This window comes from Pseudomyrmex gracilis, unplaced genomic scaffold, assembly GCF_002006095.1.
Source record: "Pseudomyrmex gracilis isolate BER0280 unplaced genomic scaffold, ASM200609v1 scaffold_119, whole genome shotgun sequence".
Lineage (NCBI taxonomy): Eukaryota > Metazoa > Arthropoda > Insecta > Hymenoptera > Formicidae > Pseudomyrmex > Pseudomyrmex gracilis.
Window position 1 is genome coordinate 170,828 of NW_018020703.1, and position 20,958 is coordinate 191,785.

General features: G+C 38.6%; 4 protein-coding genes across 13 annotated transcripts in view; 2 read left to right on the top strand and 2 right to left on the bottom strand.

Annotated features, from left to right (window-relative positions):
- The window catches only part of LOC109856454 (ceramide kinase), a 20,598-nt gene extending 12,419 nt beyond the window's left edge, over positions 1-8,179 (bottom strand). Inside the window, exons 1-5 of one of the 6 annotated variants that reach the window (XM_020431753.1) lie at positions 7,830-8,179; positions 6,303-6,634; positions 6,009-6,195; positions 5,587-5,698; positions 4,841-5,466 (exon numbers count right to left, since the gene is read on the bottom strand). In XM_020431753.1, coding sequence (XP_020287342.1) covers positions 4,841-4,991 — 151 coding nt within the window. In that variant the 5' untranslated portion in view covers positions 4,992-5,466; positions 5,587-5,698; positions 6,009-6,195; positions 6,303-6,634; positions 7,830-8,179. Of the gene's footprint in view, positions 1-4,840; positions 5,467-5,586; positions 6,196-6,302; positions 6,635-7,829 lie in introns of all 6 variants that reach the window. The other 5 variants (XM_020431751.1, XM_020431749.1, XM_020431750.1 and 2 more) reach the window with 5 other exon arrangements.
- A 116-nt stretch (positions 8,180-8,295) lies between these two features.
- On the top strand, positions 8,296-13,142 carry LOC109856457 (selenide, water dikinase). Its single transcript, XM_020431760.1, has 7 exons — positions 8,296-8,437; positions 8,537-8,889; positions 10,503-10,610; positions 10,870-11,131; positions 11,518-11,708; positions 11,891-12,135; positions 12,430-13,142. Exons 2-7 carry the CDS (start codon positions 8,619-8,621, stop codon positions 12,580-12,582), a joined length of 1,230 nt encoding a protein of 409 aa, XP_020287349.1. The 5' UTR covers positions 8,296-8,437; positions 8,537-8,618; the 3' UTR covers positions 12,583-13,142.
- Positions 13,143-13,798: 656 nt separating this feature from the next.
- On the top strand, positions 13,799-17,223 carry LOC109856453. 2 transcript variants are annotated; one of them, XM_020431747.1, is made up of 6 exons: positions 13,799-14,180; positions 14,278-14,473; positions 14,783-15,206; positions 15,280-15,482; positions 15,573-15,712; positions 15,825-17,223. In XM_020431747.1, exons 3-6 carry the CDS (start codon positions 14,842-14,844, stop codon positions 16,725-16,727), a joined length of 1,611 nt encoding a protein of 536 aa, XP_020287336.1. In that variant the 5' UTR covers positions 13,799-14,180; positions 14,278-14,473; positions 14,783-14,841; the 3' UTR covers positions 16,728-17,223. The 2 variants fall into 2 exon arrangements, with proteins under 2 accessions (XP_020287336.1, XP_020287337.1); XM_020431748.1 differs by having other exon boundaries at positions 14,414-14,473.
- A 98-nt stretch (positions 17,224-17,321) lies between these two features.
- LOC109856458 lies at positions 17,322-20,543 on the bottom strand. Of its 4 annotated transcripts, none has more exons than XM_020431761.1 (4): positions 20,062-20,543; positions 19,107-19,570; positions 18,540-18,701; positions 17,322-18,470 (listed from the first exon to the last, which is right to left on the bottom strand). In XM_020431761.1, exons 1-4 carry the CDS (start codon positions 20,360-20,362, stop codon positions 18,174-18,176), a joined length of 1,224 nt encoding a protein of 407 aa, XP_020287350.1. In that variant the 5' UTR covers positions 20,363-20,543; the 3' UTR covers positions 17,322-18,173. The 4 variants fall into 4 exon arrangements, with proteins under 4 accessions (XP_020287350.1, XP_020287351.1, XP_020287353.1 ...); XM_020431762.1 differs by having other exon boundaries at positions 19,107-19,936; XM_020431764.1 differs by lacking the exon at positions 20,062-20,543 and adding an exon at positions 19,803-20,052.
- Between the last annotated feature and the right edge of the window lie 415 nt (positions 20,544-20,958).

A 20,958-nucleotide genomic window follows, 5' to 3' on the forward strand; every position in this document is an offset into this window, starting at 1 on the left:
TAATTTGTGAAGTTAACATAAATTTGACACGTGAAAAGATTAAAAAAATAATAACATATCAGTATTATGTTAATTTTACATTGAAGTAATAATCAAAACGTCGTAACACAAGAAAAGTTCTACATTTTGACGCACAATTTTTTACTGTGTATACTAACTGCAATTTCTTCGACGTGGCGTTATATAAATAAAAAAAAACCGATTTGTTTTATGATCTTCGAAGTTTTGACCTTTAGATTTAAAAAACAAAATCCACTCGTACGCTCGATCTTCCATCAACAATTCGCGAACACGTCGTTCAAGGATGAAACGCGCAGGATTGATACGAGCAATTCACACGAGGCATACACGAATAGTAAGAGGCACACGCGTCGTGCAGTGCGCGTCATGCAAAACTTTATTTTTAGCCAACAATTTGATTCCCCAAACGCGTCCGCCGAGTATCGATACGCGCTCATTTCGGAGCATTATCGAAGCGCGATTCTTCTCCGCCTAACAAACCGTGTTGTCCAGAAGCGAGATTCGTTGGCGATGCATCGCGCGTAGCAATCGACCTTAATAAAAAAACCGACGATATTGTCTTCCTCGTACGAGAGGCGCTTGATTCTTTTTTATTCACGATAATCGGTTGTTCTAGCCGCGATCATCTCTCTCGTTTTTTTCTTTTTTCTTTTTTTTTTTTTTTACTCAAATTTGTCAATTTTCGACACCACTCTACACGGATAAAGTTGCGCGATGTTACTGCAATCGGAAGAAAAGGTTTTTTCTCACAACAAAATACAATAAGAAAACTAAAAACAAAAAGATAAATTTGTTCGTTTAACAATAAATACTTATACTCGATTTATCTCGCGATCAAGATCCTTCGAGAGTCGTACGAGGTCACCGTCTTGCAATGACATAACTGAATTACGCGAAGACGAACATACGAATTTGCTGCAACAGCCGCAAATTAGTTGCGTGACTGTCTGCACGACTATCTTTGCATATAATTAAAATGTCACGCGTTACAAGCAACGCATTTTATTTGCCGCGCAACGTTCGCACAAGTTTAGAGATATCCCGGAATCACATGCCGGAACATGCTTTGTGAGAGATAATAATTTATAAACTGTCAAATGCGGTAAAATGAGTGAAAGCAAAAATAAGCGAGCGACGCAGAGAGAAGCGAACGCGCAACTTCAAACTTCTAGTTTGTTTGAAATCGTCGCGACGATTTGAAAACGATTTGAGAAGTTTTGTGAAACAACAATTGAACGAAACGCGGATACGCGGGCCGGTAACAGGTCGCGCGAAACCGACTTATTATCGCGCGGCTTTCTTGCCCGGATCAGGTTTCTCTTAACTGGAATAGAACAGTCGCGCAAGAAATGCCAGACTGAAACGATGAAAAGTAAAAGACCGCAGTCGCTGCACTTGCCAGTCGTTGCAGCCGCGTGACGTTCCGAAACCGACCGCTCCACATCGAAGCGATAAGCCGCACGCGTGTGTCACGATGCGGAAAATATATACATATATATGTATTATATATTATCTGCATTGTTGTGCATTCTTCGAGCGCACGTCTCACAATTTTTTTGTAAAATATTGCCTGATTTCCGCAACTAAATATTTGATCCTTTCAATGTCTCTTTTTTTTTTATTGTACCTGAAAAAAATTGAAAATTTAAAAGTTTTTTTTTCTACGACAATCGGACGAGTGATATGTACAATAGAGTAGCGAATTGGCGCGCGTATCTACGAGCAAATTCGTTTGTTGCTCGGTTGTAAAAATGCAAATACGTGCGCGTTCAAAGCGCACATACGCGCGCTGGGGAAGAAATTATTGCCATTTTATTTTAACATTATTTACAACAAGCAAGTACACATGTACGCAAGGAAATAAAACAATGTGCGAATTATGTTCAAGGATAAGACGAATATGCCCCGACATATGTTCCGCGTACGCGCGGAGCGAATCGTCGAAAACTTATTAGCATTCTCTGCGTCGTCCTTGCGCGTTTTTTCGAGGCGCGTGCGAGTTACCGGTCGTAAAATCCTGTATGAATATACATACACGCGATACATAAAAATATTTTCTCAAAATGACACGTCGAATAAGAGAGAGAGAGAGAGAGACGCTCTGTGTATACAATCATCACCTCTCCGGAAATGAAATTTGCGGAGAAGTGAGAAAGAGAGATTTTAATTTAACTTCGTAAGAAATTAAATCAAACAGAGTTTCGTTTGTGATAAAACTCGATGGAGAGTTTGCGATGGAGTTTAAATGCGTGTCAAGCAAATGCTAATATTCTTGTTAGCCTTGCGTCTGTTTCGAGTCTTGACAAAAAACAAAAGGGGAAACTCACATGTGATCATAAAAAACTTGAGAAACGAGAATCCAGCTCCATTTGATTGCTTTTTTTTTTATTGGGTCATTAAGTATGAGCTTAGACGTCAAGTATAATATATATCGAAGAGTCAATTTTTTACTACTTTTATCTTATTTAACAAATTGCAACATCTTGTTTCTCTATCTTTTTACAAAAACAAAGATTTTTATATTCGGAAATCGTAAAATATTGAATTTGCTGTTTTTACAACTATTGTTAACTATTGTTAATTAATTGACAACGCCTTGTGTCTTTTTTTTTGTTTGTTTTTTTTTTGTTAAACGTCAGCGTCTTCTCTCTCGTAACGAGCGACGCTCTCGCGCAGCTGCCGTAACATCTTGTACCAATAGAAGGTCATGGTCGGACTCAATCAACACACACGCGTCTCTGGACGGTGTTCCGAACACACAGTCAAGCACACCGCGGTTTATTATCTCATGAGATATTAAATAACTTTTTACGTTAGAATTGCTTGCGCGGTTTGCGCGAAGAAATCAAAACAGAGAGGAAACAAAGAAAAGACAGAAACACGTAACAATCTAGGTAATTGTTACGTAACCCGGAGGAAATGCAGAAAATGCACGAAGCGTTGCGCAATAATTGGTTTTATCATTCCAGTATTTTTTTTTTTCTTACATGTTTTATGCAAATGTGTCACGAGAGAGATCCGCATCCGCAAGTTTCAGCAGAGCACAAATCAAGAGTCGACTAACAACCGATGAAAATTTTAATTGACCGAGAGAGAAACGTGCTTGCTTTTACGATGACGATCCTTGAAGGGAATTGTTTGTGATTCTCGTTAAACTAGCGGCACAATAATAAATGGAAAAAGTCGGTCGTCCGTGTTTGTGCATCGCTCTGAGATTCGCTCTCGCGTTTGGAAAAAAAAAACGCGCGCGCGCGCAAAGATGGAAAAAAATGGCCGAGGTAAAACACGGGTCAAGGAACTATCAAAAGCGAGGCGAAAGTAAACGAAGCGCGCGGTAAGAAACAGACCGAAGCTACAACGACGACGAGGCGACACAGACGATCGTAAATGTTGACTCGAAAAGTTATTATTTCGTTTTCCGACTATAAATTTTCGCGTCTATATTTTATTAGCAACAGTTCTCGCGCGCGATAGTTAGTTTTCTCCATCTAATAATCATTCACACAACACGCGCAGTATATCTGTTTCTAGTTTAGCTTATCTCCAACACAGATCGACAGATAATAAATACGCTATCTCTGATCGGAGATTTTTATCGCGCGAACAAGCAGTTCATAGAACCTTTCGCGTCGTTATTTGCACTTAAAATATAAGAGTTTGTTTTTGATGCAAGTTTTATCGCGCGAAGTACGCGCGCGTTTAAAAGCGCGAACAAATTTCCTTCTCGCTATCTAAGTACATATTTCAGTCCAGGGCTTCCTCACCTTTGAATGAAGTCAATTGATCTCAAAATTATAAATATTTGGCGTTCTTGTTCAAAAGAAAAAACCAAAAAAATATATACATATTTCGTACATATCAATTCAATTAGCGCAACATATAGTACGTTTGTCTTCGAGCGCGGCTCGAATCTGTAAAGGAATTTCAGCTAGAGCTCTCTGTTGACGCGCAAAATAATTGATTCGTCTCCCGTCCGTTCGCGTTTATTACGGCGAATTGATTTGATCGGATTCACGAGCGATGGTAACCAATTCATTCGAAGCAAAATGCAAACACTTGACAAAGCCCGAACGCGTTTTGTCGATAAAATAATATTAAATTAATGTTAATTTCATCGACGTACGTATTGCGATGTCACTGAAATGTGAAATGTTCTACTGTTGGAATAATGATCTCGTAACACGCGACGTCAATCTTCCCATGAATAAAAATCACACGCGAAAGAAGGTTGTAACCTTATGTTAATCGAAACCACACACACACACACACACACAAAGTCTTGATCTTTCGAGCGACCATCGTTTTTGCTAAAACTCGTTTTACATCCCGTTGCGACGTTGTTTTTTTAGTCCAAAACAAGATTTTTGAATAAGTTTCTCTAAAAGAGACATTCACCACTGATTAAATTAAAATCAATCCGATTTCGCAATCAAAAGTCTTGATATTTACGTGTATATATTTTTCTAAGGTAAAAAGATACACACTCTCTTTCGGTCGTGAAATGATAATTCAATTACAACCCGTCGTCTTTGTATCCTTGAAAAAGATTCCACGGCGACCCAAGAATCTCTTACCGTGAAAAGTTGAAACAATGGCTTGACGTTAATCAAAATGTAAACACAATCTGATCGATTTTCCCGTTTGCGAAGAATATTCAACGAAAAATTGTTCCCGCGCTTCTTACCCGAATTGTCCTACGAAATACATGCGAGCATCGAGTTCTTCGCCTGCCCGTGGCGGCCAGCGAAGCGGTGGCGGAACATTCTACATATTCTCTTTATCGTTTTTCTTAGACAAAAAACAAAGCATTTCCTCTTACTGTAAGGCGACCGTTCGGTCTCCCAGATGAGCGTGCCGCGGTGGAAATACACGCGACATCTCTTCTTCTTCACAACGAAGGTGTTGAGCAGCACCGAATTCGAGGAGGCGCGCTGATAATCAGCGGCGGCGCCCGGGATTTCCTGCATCATCGTGGGGTCGCTTCATCGACGGACGACGTTAGCAAGGATACCGAGGATGCCGCAGGAACGTCGTCATCCCGATCGATCTGTTGCGCCGCGACGACGCAGCGATCACGATGGTTTGCGTGCGATTCTCTCTCTCTCTCTCTCTCTCTTTCTCTCTTTTCCTCGCGATCGATCACATATGTCAGCACGACACTCCTCGCCCGGTTCCGGCCCGGTCGAACGCACGAGCGAGACTGACTGACTGGTACTACTCTTTCCGAGACGCAAAACGAAAGTGCGGACCTCGCGAACTCGACGAGTCCGGGTGCGCGTGCACTCGATACCCGCACACTTGTCATATCCGTCAAAATGTACGTACATCGAGAAATGAAAGAAGTTTGCTAGCTCGTTCACCGCGCTGATTGTCAAAGAATCCCTGGTTTGAATGCCGAGATAAAAAAGCTGCATATCGCGACGATTATTCCTGCGCGATTAGATTCTGCAATAATAGAATTTAATTAGCACTGCGGTAAGATACAAATGATCTGTAGATAACAATAGTAGAGTAATAACAAAGTAAACACGGCGGTGTTGTAAAACCGTGTCGATGTAAACTTACCTCAGATGTTATACGCGAATATTATTGGAAATAATTCAAGTTTATTAATAGAGAGTTGTTTCATTCATGTGTCCGCTTTAACACAGATACGCTCATTTCCCTGCAATATCGACTGGTTAATCGTCGATAAAGTAGATTTTGTTATTATCGACAATCAAGTAGCGTTCTCCTGTGATAATGTACACATGTATTTTTGTACAAAAATCAATTAGCTGTTACACACTGACGTATGTACACACACTTGATCGTTTGTAAATTTTCTTGTACTCTCTCTTTTTCTTGTATCCCAAGTAATTTATACAGTACAGTACTCACTGTCAAATGTTGTAAAGTAAAAAAAAATCTGACTGACAAACAACGTGTTCTTTTATCTGTCCTCAAGATAAGCAAATTTTACAATGCAAACAAGATTCGTCTCGTACCTCTCACCCGAGTCACAGGGTCTGCACCTACTTGACAATAATTCCACGGTTCTCGTCGGCGTGTCTTCCTCCGTTTGAACCCCGTTCATCATTTCCATAATCTGAACACGATTCGAATATATTTGATCCGCAAACATGATATATTTCTATTCAACGAGATGATCAACTCGGGATTAAAACTCTTCTCCTGGTACAGATATTTTTCAAATTTTTTTCTCTGTGTTTTTCTTTATCTTTCTTGTAATTAACTTAAGCTATAAACTTGAAAGAAAAAAATTATTCTGGTCAACCAACCTCGTGCATAAAGATGAAGATGATCGAGAGCACTTGTCGAACGAAAAGATCAAACCGTACGCAGGAACTTGCAGCGAGCAGACTATTGTCGTGATTTACGCGGGAAACATTGTGAGAGGCAAGTTTTGCGATCAGCCCGGGCAGCATTCCAAGCGGCCGTCGCGACCACGCGTATTTCGTAGACCTCTCAACGCAGCTGCTTACCTTCCCAAATTTTCGTGATAACTCTCATCTCGAGATTTATTTACAGGTGCTGCGGTGAAACTTTGTCAACTTGGCTTGTGGGGTTAGCGCGAGTCCACAGATGCACGAGAGATGAGACACTACCGTGTCTTTTGAATAAATATGAATTACTCAAGCGCAATTTTTATTATAAGGTTTCAAAATACCAGGTAATTAAAAACATGTGTGCATAGAATATCATTAATATAATATTGAGCTAACTAATTTTTTTAATTTAGTTCACTGCGTTTTTACGCAACAAAAATGTGATATTTTATGTATGCACAGAGAAAGAAAAAACAGAGAGAGAGAGAGAGAGACGGAGAATTTAAAGTAGAAGCTACACGTTGAGAGCCACTGGTGGCACATCAGCGCGCCGATTGGGTCATCGAGACGTTCAGGTCAAATGACAAGGCAAATACAATGGAAAACGACGAATGGGTGACACGGATTGTTTCCTGACGGAGAACTCGGCCGTGTCCCACGTCCGTCAGGGCAGGTTCTTCGCTCGATATTATATGCGGCATGGCATGGTGATGTGTACGCGATACAAATAGAGACGCACACACGGCGCCGCGCGCACACATACGCAAGTTGCGCAATTACGCGTGTTCACTTCTAGCCGGCTGCCACGCAAAGCGACACATGGTGGCTCGTGCCGCCTTATAGATGATCAATGTATTTTAAATATGAATTATATTCTTCGCGCGTGTTCTCAACATCGCGACGAGTTTGTCGCTCCTGCAAGCAAAGATTGTACGCGCGTCAATTTGCGAATAAGTGCATACTATAAACAGCTATAAAATCACGGCGATTAAAAACCACAATCCGGAGATTATTGCTCTATTGTTTCGCTCGATGAACAAATTGTAACCTAGCCGTTTCATCATACACAACACGAATTTGCATATCGACGCTGGATCCTCTCAAAGAAGCGAAACTTTATATCTCGTTTTTTTTGTCTTTTCCTTTATATTCAGTCATCAAAATTAGGGTTAGTTCAATGTATCGCCAAATACGGTATTCGGATTTCTCCTACTTTCAATATAAGAGGCCGTTTCTCTCCTTCATAAACCTCAATTTCTCCCACTTCGTCGCTCGTTGTCACACACGCGTGACAAACCAATGCTTGTGTGATTTCGAGCAAGACGGTCGCGTGAATGAAAATTCTCCGTAAACGCGACTCTGAATTTTCGTCTCTCTCCGCTCTGCTCTTTAGAGATCATTCGACCGCGCCCGACTCAATATTTTTATTAACAAACAGATTTGCGATACAGTTGCCGTTAAAACAATATTCGACCTTACCTTCAGGACTTACATCGAGACAATTTCCTTTCGCGAGCATATCGTTCCCGGGAAAATATTCGGCTGACTCGTTCAGTCCAGACACGTCGAGTCGAGCGTACAGTCTTGCGACAAAGAAAACGAACGTACTTTTAGGACGAGTGTCACGTGACACGGCGTTTTCGGTGAAACGCCGGACCAATGAGTCGCGACATTTAACATTTTCGGCGGAAATGTTCGGGTGAACAAGAGAACGCGATTGGTCCGGCGAAAAATATATATCACAAGACTGTGTTCTCGAAGAGTGGGTGGTCGACGGACGACGCGCTACGCTCATGCAACGCGAAATTTCAAACCGCGCAGACGCGAATTTGAAGTGGACCAATCGCAAGACCGAATTGACACCGTGGCATGGTCTCGTGGGGATACAAGCTTTGTGCCTGTAGCTCGTATAGCACGGGCATCGCTGCCACGCCAACCATTTTGTCTGCGCAGTTGGTCCCGGTTAGTCGACGCCGGTGCGGTGCGATATAATTCTTATTTGTTGCGAGTTCCGTACGGCGTAGAGAAGCCAGTGACTGTCCTTCGGTGGAATCCGTGGTTCGCTTCGAGTTCTATATCAGACCTAGGTGCGTGAGAACCACCCCGGCGCGGCATCGTGGTATCCACGGTAGGAGCGATCTCGCGATTTCATACCATCCTAATTGGAATAAAATCAAAATCCGCAGGAATCGGACAAACTTGCGGAGGGACGCCAAGAGCCGCTGTCGCGCGTTAATCTAGCCGCTAACGAGGAGTTATCTGGACAAGATGGCGGATGTACGGGGCCCCCCGCCGACAAGGGAGGAACTGCTCGAGCTTGATGCCAATCCGAATAACATAGCATTGCGCAGGCCATTCGATCCAGTGGCGCATGATCTCGATTCCTCTTTCCGACTGACGCGATTCGCCGACCTGAAAGGATGAGGGTGTAAAGTCCCTCAGGAGGTTCTTGGGAAACTCCTCGAGGGACTTCAGGACGACGACGCGTCTGCTCAGGATGAGCATGCCCACTTTATGCACATGGCAATGCCGCGCATTGGTGAGTATCGGTCGGAGCCCTCTGATGCGACGCACTTGGGACTCGACACCGTCCCGACGATTTAATCGTCTCCCGGAATTTTCCCTTCCTTTCTTTTCTTTTCTCTCGTTTTTTTTTTTTTTTTTTTTTTTTTTGTTTCTGTTTTTTTGAGTCTGTATTTTTGCATGTTTGTTATTTGCGGGCGTCGTCAACGCGAGATCAAAACACCAAAAGATTTAATTTTATTTCTAAACACATGCCTACAGATGATGCATGTACATTCATTCAAATCTGATTTTAGAAGATGTAGAATACAGATGAGAAAGTAGGTGTAAGGGGCAATTGATTTCTTTTTTGTCTCGCTATTTACGCGTGGCCCGAGAATGCCGTAAGGCAGCCCTGCTTTTGATATGGCGGCTGTATTATCTCCCGCCCAATTTCTCATTGTACCGGAAGTTCAGGTGTTCTCAACTTCGACGTGTCATCTAGAATAATGAATAATGTTTTAACCATTACACGTATATAGTTTCTTTAAATTATTGAATACATTAGAATGCTTGTTTCTCAATTATTTTTTTGAAAACTTACTATATATTTTTACTATATAATATAAAATACATTTTAGAGCACATAATTGTTTTGATTCTACTTTCTCTCTGTATATTATATAATTTACACACACTTTAATTATAAAACTTGTTTCTAACATATTTAATAATATATTTGCTGACTTTTTTTTTTTTTTTTTTTTTTTTATCCTTTGTTTTTAATTTGATCTGGATACTATATCAAGATGGAAAACAAGATTTTATATTTTGTGTTATTGCTATGTTACCTATTTATATAAACTTTTAGTATAAAGGAAATTTCACTTAAATTTCCCCTGATAATATTTTAGCTTAGATTAATCTTTTTGACTAATTAAAACAAAACCATGAGAAATTGCATGCATTTAAAAATCTGTTAGTGTTGCAAATTTCGAAGAAAGAAAAGAGAATTTTTATCGTCCGCGTCGCACTCTCACGCACACTCACTAGGGAAAGCGCACAAGGGGTAAAAGGCACACAAGTTCAGCAGAGTTTTAAAAATAAAGAACTATATTGTCACATAAAATATCAAAAAAATGTATAGTCACAAAGAAAAATAATAAACAAACGCGTATGTTCCCTCTGATTGCATCGAGAGAGATCACAGAAAAAGGAACGGCTTAGTATTTTCACCGCGGCGCGATCTGCTACTTTACGAAAAACGAGAAACAAAGGAGAGCTGGCTCGAGATGGCTTTCCCTTTTATATCCGCGCCTACTTGCCGGTGTCGAGAGGAGAGACATTGTCGCCTTATCATTGGTCGCGCCGTTCGATTGGCGCGTTTTGATTGCGATTACGGTTGATTTTGACGCTCGCTTCTTGCTGTTATCTATCGCTAAGCAAAGAAAATACGCGTTAAGGTGAAACTTGTTTGCGCCTTTTGTCCGCTAACTCTCGCTTTGCCAATGTTGCTATCGCAGATCGAATTTTTGAGAAATAACTAATGGCATCGAATAGACTGCGATGTGAGCGGTTTTCTAACATTTAGTTATATTTATGTTAAATGTTTTTGATTTAATAATTAATATTTAAATGTTAATTTTTCAGGTATTGGCATGGATTCTTCTGTAACTCCATTGAGGAGAAATGGAGGTTTAAGCTTGGTACAGACCACTGATTTTTTTTATCCACTAGTTGATGATCCGTACATGATGGGTAAGATAAAAACAAATTTAAACAATCCCTACTTGGGATAAGAACGATTTAGGGTGTGTTTGCTTCGAGCATTTGTATATTCTAGGTGTCAGTCTGTCTGTCTTATCATATATTTAATGAGTAACAGACTTGCATTTAAGCCCTAAGCAAATGTGCACCCTAATAATAAAGGCCATGCTAAGTACAAAATAAAACAAGTTAACGTTTCTGTCTTTAAAGCGTAATACTCTCTTATTACATTTATTGAGATATTTTTCAGGTAAAATTGCTTGTGCCAATGTCCTTAGCGACCTGTATGCGATGGGTGTCACGGATTGTGACAACATGTTGATGCTACTTGCGGTTAGCACAAAGATGACTGAAAAAGAACGTGATGTGGTAGTGCCGTTGATTATGAGGGGATTTAAAGATTCTGCACTTGAAGCTGGCACAACAGTAACAGGTGGCCAGACAGTCGTGAATCCATGGTGCACCATAGGCGGTGTCGCATCCACTGTCTGTAATCCTAATGAGTATATTGTGTGTGTATCACAAAGTATGATCAAACAAAATCTAGAAACCAGAAAAAATGACTAAGAATCAGATACAGATTCAATAAGAAACTTTGTAAAACAGTTTAAGAAATTTGATAAAGTTTAAACTATTTAATTATTCATTAAGTAAAAAAAAAAGAATATAAGAGATATTTTACGATTATAATTTTCTTTAATAGAGAATGTCGCGTGCGCTATTAGGCTGAATAAGGCTGACTGTGTAGGTTATCGATGACTCGCACGTGACTCAATTAAAATACAAGATATGATTTAGTCAAACAATATGAGAAAAAAAGATCAATATTTTGTCTTACATGAGATAAAGTTTCCTGTATACAGGATTATCAATTTCCGGTTTTGTATTTCATATTTAGACCAGATAACGCCGTCGTTGGGGATGTGTTGGTTCTCACAAAACCTCTCGGTACGCAAGTTGCCGTAAACGCGCATCAATGGCTCGATCAACCCGACCGTTGGAGCCGAATTAAACTAGTGGTAGGCGAAGACGATGTGCGAAAAGGTTACCTGCGTGCAATGGACAGCATGGCCAGGCTGAATAGAACAGGTACGCGCGCTGTGTTGCATAACAAAAATATTGTGATTCTCTCTATTGTGAGTCTTCATCAAACGTGAAACGTGCAAGGAATATGTTTATTTACCGCTAAAAACTAATTAATGAAATTTTTCATTGATCAGTATACATTAAATTTTAACTGTATACATTTATTAATTATGTCGATTTCCCAGCTGCCAGATTAATGCACAAATATAATGCGCACGGAGCTACGGATGTCACGGGTTTTGGCCTTCTGGGACACGCTCAGAATCTCGCGAAGCATCAAAAGAACGAAGTGTCCTTTGTTATTCACAACTTACCTGTTATAACGAAAATGGCGGCAGTTGCAAAAGCATGTGGAAATATGTTCCAACTTCTCCAAGGACATTCGGCCGAAACTAGCGGTGGTTTGCTTATTTGCCTTCCTCGAGAACAGGTAAACTCGCTCAAAAAAACAAAACATCTCTTTTTTTCCTGTTGATACAGAAGAGTATTTCTTTTTTGTGAGATACTCTTAAGAACGACAGGTAGAGCAATGGAAGTTGATCGTCTCTTTTTGTTTGTTGTAAGCGTAGCTTGCATAGCTCAATTGAACTGCGTATCAACTTTCTACATTTCCATTACACGTTAATTCTAAACTAGTTATTTACGTTCAAAATTCAATTAAATTTTGTATATTGTTTTAAATAATTTGTACGCAATCTTGAACGCTGTGAATATTTTTCAACAGGCTGCAGCGTATTGTAAAGATATCGAGAAGCAGGAGGGATATCAGGCATGGATTATCGGTATCGTTGAGAAGGGTCTTCGCACCGCTAGGATAATCGACAAACCGCGAGTAATCGAAGTTCCGGCTAAAGAGAAAGACGGCGAGCTCTGGTAAAAAAACAACAAGAAAGACAAATAAAACAAGAGACATCGCTGTCGCAATTATAACATACGTTTATATAACTTGAAAAAAATAGCACTCATACACTGCTTGACGAGCACTTCTACGTGCACCAACTACGAAAAAAAAGTTCTTTAGTATCTGTATTCTCCCTAACAAAACCGTATTTTAAGTAATCGCATTTTTAAGTTCACGCTCTATGTAGATTATCTGTTTTGATAATCAAATCGATTCGTTTGATAAGATCTTGTGACGCACGAGGCTTTCTTTTAATATACATATTATATATATATACGTATGTATAAATCAGCTCGTGCGAAAAGAAGCATCGTGTGCCGCAGGCGGTAGCTTTAAAAGAACATCATTTTTCAAATCAAGTGTCAATAATTGTTAAATAATTGACACTTTCAAGCAAATATTATAATTTATAAGAACAAAAATAATTTTTCTTCAGTTGTAGTGTAAATGTTGTACGTAGAGCTACTAGCAGACTTTTAGATTAAAAAAAAAAAAAAAAAAAACTTTATTCAAAATGTAAGAAGCCGAAAACTGAAGATATACAAATTTTGTAATTTCAAAAATAAAATAAGGTAGCACTAAATTTTCGATTAAACAAACTCCCAAAAAACCACAAACCACATCCGAAAGAATATTTATGAAAAACTCTGATACATGTATTATATACACATTACGCAGAACGCGGTTCTCGGTGCTTAATATTGGCACATTTTAGAGATATCTATGAAACAATTGCTGGAGTGATTACAGAGATCTACATATATATTTTGCAAGTTACGACTACACTACTGAAAAATTGAATAAATTCGAATATGTAGTGTTATTTCACGCGTAGCTAAGTAATGATTTTTGTAATTTCGCGAAGAGAAAGATAATTGTTATATAAGAATATTATGTGAGAGACATAAACTCAAACTTCTTGAAGTAGATTACTGTACACACGTAAATACACCAAGTCCAAAAGACAAAAGGCCTTGTACTGTCTTTTACACTACATACGCTTCGGAAGAGCCGGGGAAAGACAATTTTAAGTATAAGTAGGCCCTAACGTTGTATTACTTTTTCATATGAATAAAGTGCTACTTTGTCGAAGTTGCTTCGTTAATCTTCAGCCTCTCGTTAAAAACTTCAACTGTTATATGTGTGTGATTTATACTGCAATTTCTCATTTTTGAGAAGAAACAAATCCTTCCAAGTTTTTATACCTAGTTTTTTCAGAATTTTTTGTACATTTGACACGTAAAAAACTTGCATAATTGTGCAATACTTCGCAAGAAATTCTAGAGATTTTTATGTCAACGAAAGAATTATTGATAAAATTGAACTATCTATTATGAGGAAATACGTGCAGTTAATCAGGTAATCATAGAAACGATCACTTTGTGCATCTACCGCACGAGGTCTCCAGGATCAATTCCGAGTGTGAGTGTGAGTGTGTGTGACTGATAAACAGATTTGTGTGTATGTACGTGTGACGTCTTTAAAGACAACGTATCACCATTTTATCATCTTGCGACATGAAGGCTTATCGAATTATCTCCCCCGTTCCTTTGTCGCGCTGACTAATCGATCCGGTACGAACACAAATTATCACATCGCAATTTTGTCCTGGTTGCAAAACTTACCTTAACCTTGCGCGTGTCGTACAATTGTTTACATTTTTATACACAGTATTTACTCCTTTTATCTTGCGTCCCATACGAATAAGTGAAAGAACATCAAAGAGACTGTCCGCAAAGAAATCGAAGAACAATCTCGTTATTTTGTAAAACGGTGCGATCTCCTTAATGAAATGATTTGTCTTCAGGAAAAGTCGATCTCAAATTTGCGGGAAGGTTTACGTGATTTGTTATCTTAGAAAACTCAGGTAAAAAAACTTCGAAGTTTGTACGCTAATTGTGTTTGTACTTGCTTGATTTTGAAATGAATCACCAAATTTTCACCGGAATAACACGTATTGTTTTTACACACACGAATGTTGTCAATAAATTTTATATAAAGTAACAAGAAAGTTGTTGATGTGTCATTTATTATTTTGCTACTGAAATAAAATGCAATCCATTTTTACTCTCTTTTCTATTACTTAATTGGAATGAGTTAATTTAGAATGAGATAACATACCTTTTTCTTAGTATGTTTGTAAACAATTTTTGAACTGCATGTTTTTTTTTCTCAGGCGACGCGGTATATGGTGTCCTGTAAAGATGTAAATCAGATTTACTAACTTCAAGAATTATGGCACAAGATTTAAATACACTTTGCCATCGGAAATCTACTCGCTACATGAAAGTTCCATTGAAGTCAACTGAGCAAATTTATTTAATTTTTCTCATTCCAATATTGATCAACTGTTTTGTGTACATCATTCATTTTTCCGCCGACTTGGTTGTAGCCATACAACACTTTAAAGAAGATAACCCGATATGGGGAGGTTGCACAATTGCAATCATGTACGCTCCAATGTTTGTGTATTTCATATTGACAGTATCAAGACCAGATTGGTGGATGACAGATGATGATAAAATAACTAAAGGTGTTCTTGGCTGGTTTGCGCTACAAGTATCTCAGCTTGTAGGATTTGTCTTCTTTGTATTATACAGGTGTTCATTCTTTGCTAGAAGTTTATTATTACTTGATAAATGACCGTGTCTAGAAATCAGCACGTTTTTGCAGATACGCAGGACTGATTGTGCTATCCATAGATGCTATAAATTTATCCGGAAACGAGAGAATTAAGACGTTAAATATAGCTGCAGCACCTGCGGCCATTGAATTGTACTTCTTTCTGCAAGCATGGTTTCAAGCTGCTCCACAGGCTATTTTTCAAACACACCTGCTATTCAGACAGAGAACCGCGATACGCAGTTATCAGTCAGGTGTGCATAAAAATTCAATTCTTATTACACGAATAAACACACATAACATTAATAAAATATCTAACAAATATATGTGTATCTTTTTTGCAGTGGTAGTACAGATACTCTGCATCGTTATGTCTGTCATGATATTGGCCATCGAGACAGCTTCATTTCAAAGATTCGAAAGTCAACGTGTGAATGGTAGAAAATTGCCATGGGCAATGTGGCTGAAGAAATATTGCGTTGAGGTACGCCATTAAAAAAAACTGAAAGAAAATAATAAGATAAATAAAGTTTAATTTACTTAGTCGAGATAAGTTTATTCCATTGATTCAGATATTATCGATTTGATTTACCCAGGAATTCAACATTATTGAAGAAAAGGCGCCTCTGCAAACATTGCCTGCTTCGCAAGAAAGTAATCCGGATGCGTTACCTGAATCAAGACCGATGGAAAATGACCCACCGAATGAAACTCAGGAAATCGAACGGCAGCTTCAGGATCAACAGCACGCAGCTTCTCTAAACCGTCAGATCTCTGTAACTCCGCCACTGCCGCCGAAAAATGCCCATGTGACACCGCCACCGACGCCGTTGCGCGGTATCACAACGGTGACACCGCTTCCGGTACCGGACGCACCGCCACCACCGCGTCCAGATTCCGTTTATCGGGAAACGGAAACGGTGGAGGCGGCAAAGACGTCGGCAACTCTCCAATCGAGTCAAAGACTGATCGGCGGCAGCGGACAGAGTTTGCAAGTTCCTAAAAGAAAGTATTCCGAAAAAGGCCTCGAAGAAGACGACCCGATGGGTAAATTTCTGTCATTCCTCTGGTGGTTCTTCTTCATCCTGGCGCGCGTATTCGCCATCAGCGTGGCCTACGAATTCTACCCAGTGGCCGTACTGGCGGTAGTGGGTGTTCACTACGTCGCAATGCTGGCTTACCTGTTTTATTACTCGAAGTATTACGACGCGATCGCGTGTATCGTTAATCTCTGGCTCGGCTTGGTCTACGTGTTCAGTCTGATTGAATATCGCATCAAGTTCAAATACGCCGATTGGTGGACACTACCTTACTATGCGTGCGTTATCGCGCAGAACACGGCACTGACACTTGCGTGGTACGCGAACGCCGATTGGGACGGATTCTGGTACACATACATCTTCTACGCGATCTTCGTCTGCATGACGTTCTGCGTTCTATCGTCGGCGCTGTACTACGCGATGTTCAAGCCAAAGAAGTGCAGAGTATACAGCAGCTGACGATCGTGTGACGAAGCTTTATCGGCTTTCAGATAAGTTTGGAGAAACTCGTATGTACTTCCGCTTCCGCTTTCGATTACAAAATGTGAATAAACTACGCCAGATAAGACTTACGGATTATAAATAAAAAAACTTTTCAATAGTTTATTTACATCCAATATACTTCTTCCTGATAAAATTAGACTTTTCCTTTTGTGTTCAGATGTTTCAAATATACAATATTTCATGCAAAAAGAATATATATTATTATACAAATAATCTGTACTATAATTGACTGCGTTTTATGCTAAATATAGATCAGTATAAAAACGCTTAGACATAATTGGATTGCTGCAAGAAATTGTATTCTCATCGTCAACTTGAAAACGAACTTATGTACATCAAATCAATTTTTCTCTCAGACAAATAATTGTTTTTTTGTCGAGAAAAGATCGAACTTTTGCGTTCAAAAACACACTAGTTACTGGAAAAATTGTTTTACTAAACATACGAGTCCCAACACAAAACCGTGTGCCAAGAAATTATTTAACGATCTCTACAATCTTCTTGCATCAATCTGATAACATTTCAGGCAGCAGCTTTCGCTCTGTAGTATTTTACATCACGTGGGAACTATTTCACACAAAACAAAGTTACTGCAACTCGGTATTGCAACTCGGAGTGTTATTTTACTTCGAGAAGATGTGCAATCGCATTTGGACGATACGTTTTGATTCGATTTTCCGCTTCCGATGTCTCCGATTTGCAATGCCGAACGCAGATATTGTTACATATTTATATGTACAAAGAGAATCGCACAATGAAAAATGCATCTCGATAAGATTTTATACGCTCATACATCTCTTCGATATCAATCTTCATATCTGTTCTCCTTATTTCGTGACTATTAACAAAAATCTTCGTTTCTGTTGCGCAGCTATTTTGTTGTACAATTTGTCTTAGGAGATTTACAACGCACGCGTTACACGAAATTACGAAACAAATCAGCTGATGACATATATCTGCGAATTCCATTTCTCTATTTAAAAATTCGAAGATGAGGACCTACAGAGAAGAACCTGTTTGTAGATAGAGAGAAATATAAAGTATATTACTACGTATGAGCCGTTTTTTTGTTTTTTTTTTGTAATAAACTAGAATACACCAATTTATGTATTTATATGTACAAATTTGTGTATTGTTGAAAAACATTCATTCGTTCATTTACAAATAACGCAATCTTCCTTGTGTATGCGCATTATATAATCATTTGTAACTATGTATGTACATATGTATTATTGTGAACATTACGTTAGAAAACCTTACGACATTGGAAGTTTCACTATAAAGCATTCGGTCCCGTTGATGTAACAATCTTACTGAGACCGAGTGATCAAATTGCAACCAAGAGATCATGCGATTAGTTAAGAAACAGAAATCGACTCGAGAAATTTTATGTGAATCTTTTCACACGTTAATATTCGAGTCTCTGTGGAGATTGCAAAGCTGAGCCTCGAACATGATATCATTCACCAGTTTTTCGGCTATTATTCTTTGGTCGTTTCTCATGTTTCTGAGCTTAGCGGCAACATTACGACCGATTGCGTCATATTCGTCTTCCATCGTGAACGAGTTGCTGTGCGGCAGTCTCAGAGACAGATCTGCCGATTCCATTTCCTCGGATCGCCGCCGAATCATCGATCCGTCATTCCAGTCTGCGCTCTGGTTCTCGTAAAACTCTTCGGCGCCTGACGCACTCTCTTCCTGCGTAAATATTTAGTTGATTTAGTCTTTGACAATTATATGAGATACAGAAACAGAAAGAATTCTTACCAATTTATAACGTTTTTTGATTTGAGGTGTAAGATTCACGATGCGTTTTGACCGCGTTACCTCGTAGCACTTTTCAGGCATGGTCGAATCGACATACATTATAGCAGGCCTCCTTAGATTAGACTTGCACTTGATTTTCTCTACTAACAACGGATGCAGTCTCTACAAAAAATATAACTAAACTGAATGAACATTGATAATTTTTCATTTTTAAATAATTAATATACAATAGTAAAAAATATTAGGAAGTCTACTGAAAAAAATTAAGCACTGACTACAAGTAAGACTACAAAGAGGAATAAAGATAAAACCTTTATCTGTACTTTTTTACTATTTCGATTTTTTTGTATAAAAAATCTCTTTTTATATAAAAAATCTTTTATATAAAAAGTCTCTTGATTTAAGGTAATTAAACAGTATTACTTAATAAATAGTATTAGTACAACAAATTCTTCAATAGCTTAGATATAAAACAAATAATAATATATATTCAAGTATAAAAGATAATTATTTATTTCTCTTAAATAAAATCTACAAATATTATATAAACACAAAGTAATAATTTACTTTTATATGGCTAAGAAAGTTGCCAGTGGACTTAAGATTGCCATTCAGTAATTTATGGCACTGCAAACAGCGTACTGTGACATTAGTGTCCTCCATTCTGGTCACCACAAAGAACTCTCCATCAAGAATAGCTGGCAATCTGACTGGAGTCAAGGTTGTCTGTTGAACATTTGACTGAATTTGTGCTATGTGCTCTATCTGCTCTGTCTGATGCTGCTGCTGCTGCTGCTGTGATTGTTGTTGCTGCTGTTGCAGAATAGGTGCATCATGATTTTCCTGATTCTGCACTTGTTGCGTTGCTGTCTGATTATTGACCGATTGAGCAGAAACTATGGGTTCGTCATACGTTTCATATGTGGCCATGTTGTTCTTATAGCTTTGTTGAGAAAAACTGTCCATAGCAGCAAAATGCATGCAACTCTTGCTCCGGCAAGACAGTGGAAATAATTCTCCAGGACTGAGTACTTGAAGTAGATGTAAAAGAACATAAAGTTTTTTTTTTTTTTGAAAAGAAGAAACAAAGTCACATATTTCAGTATATTGTCTTTGATACTTATTGGATTTCAGATAAGCTGTCAGATAAGAATATCATGCCAGAAGATCAGATAATAGATGAGGACATGTATTAATGATTGAAAATAGCTTACCAACTTAATCATTCACACACACATACACACTGAAATACATATAGATTACTTTTATGTTCTTTTTCATCGACTAATGTATAAAATGCGCAAAAAATGACGGATATTTTTTATCTTCTCACATCTGAACAGAGTAATTTTTCCAATTCTTCAATATTTGCCACCTTTCGTGTAATAGTGGCAACACTGTGGTAAACAAGATAGTTTCATAAGAATTTAACTTTGAACGTATGTATATGTATAACAACATTTTTTTTGTTAAAGATCCACACGCACACGTAATAAACAAGAAACGTATATGAAATACTTACAATCGCATGATCTATCTACGCGTATAAAGCATTTCCAAAATATTCGTAAATATTCTCGGTTTTTTATTTCTATATACAATTTATATATACAAAATATACAAATTTTCGCGCACTGTCCGATAAACAACTTCCAATTTGATGCGATTACGAGACCGTTCAGGCTGATGTTTTGACGTACATGCAACGTGTAACATTTGTACCGCACGTTTAAAATTGAATAGGAGATCTTGATCGTTCTATTTGCATCTCTACTGAATAAATAAGTCACGTCGAAGCACAATATCGGAAATCTCACGTACATATAATAATATCACAAGTTAAACAACACTAAACCCTACTCTCGAATCAGAATATACAAACTATATACAAAGCATATGCGGAAGCAATCACATTAAATCTCGTTTGCAATGGTCGCAACATCAAAGTGTCAAGAATTCAACCAATCACAATTGTCGACTAAAGGAAAATTTTGCGACTATTGTAAAAACTCGACGATCGTTACCATTGCGCCAAAAAATAAAACGAGAAAGAAATCCAGACTGGAGCGTATTTTGCGCGTTTATATTTTGTGCGGATGAACTGGACAACTCGGTTAGGGTTAAATTAAGGTTAGGGTTTACATCCTGGTCGATTAGGTTCATAATCTAAGTCAGTTGGGATCACACTCTGACTGATTAAATTCACATCCTGACCTGAATTAGGTTCATTTCGTCAAAGGTCATTGAACTTTCGTCAGAGGTCATTGACCTTTCGTCAAAAAGAATAGTTAAAGAGTCGAGAATACATATCTCGGAACAGAACCAGGTTTAACCGACTGAAAAAGTTGGTGAACACGGACATCCGTACTTCTAATGTGCACCACCGAGCACGAGTGGCGCCCGAAAACGACATATGTGT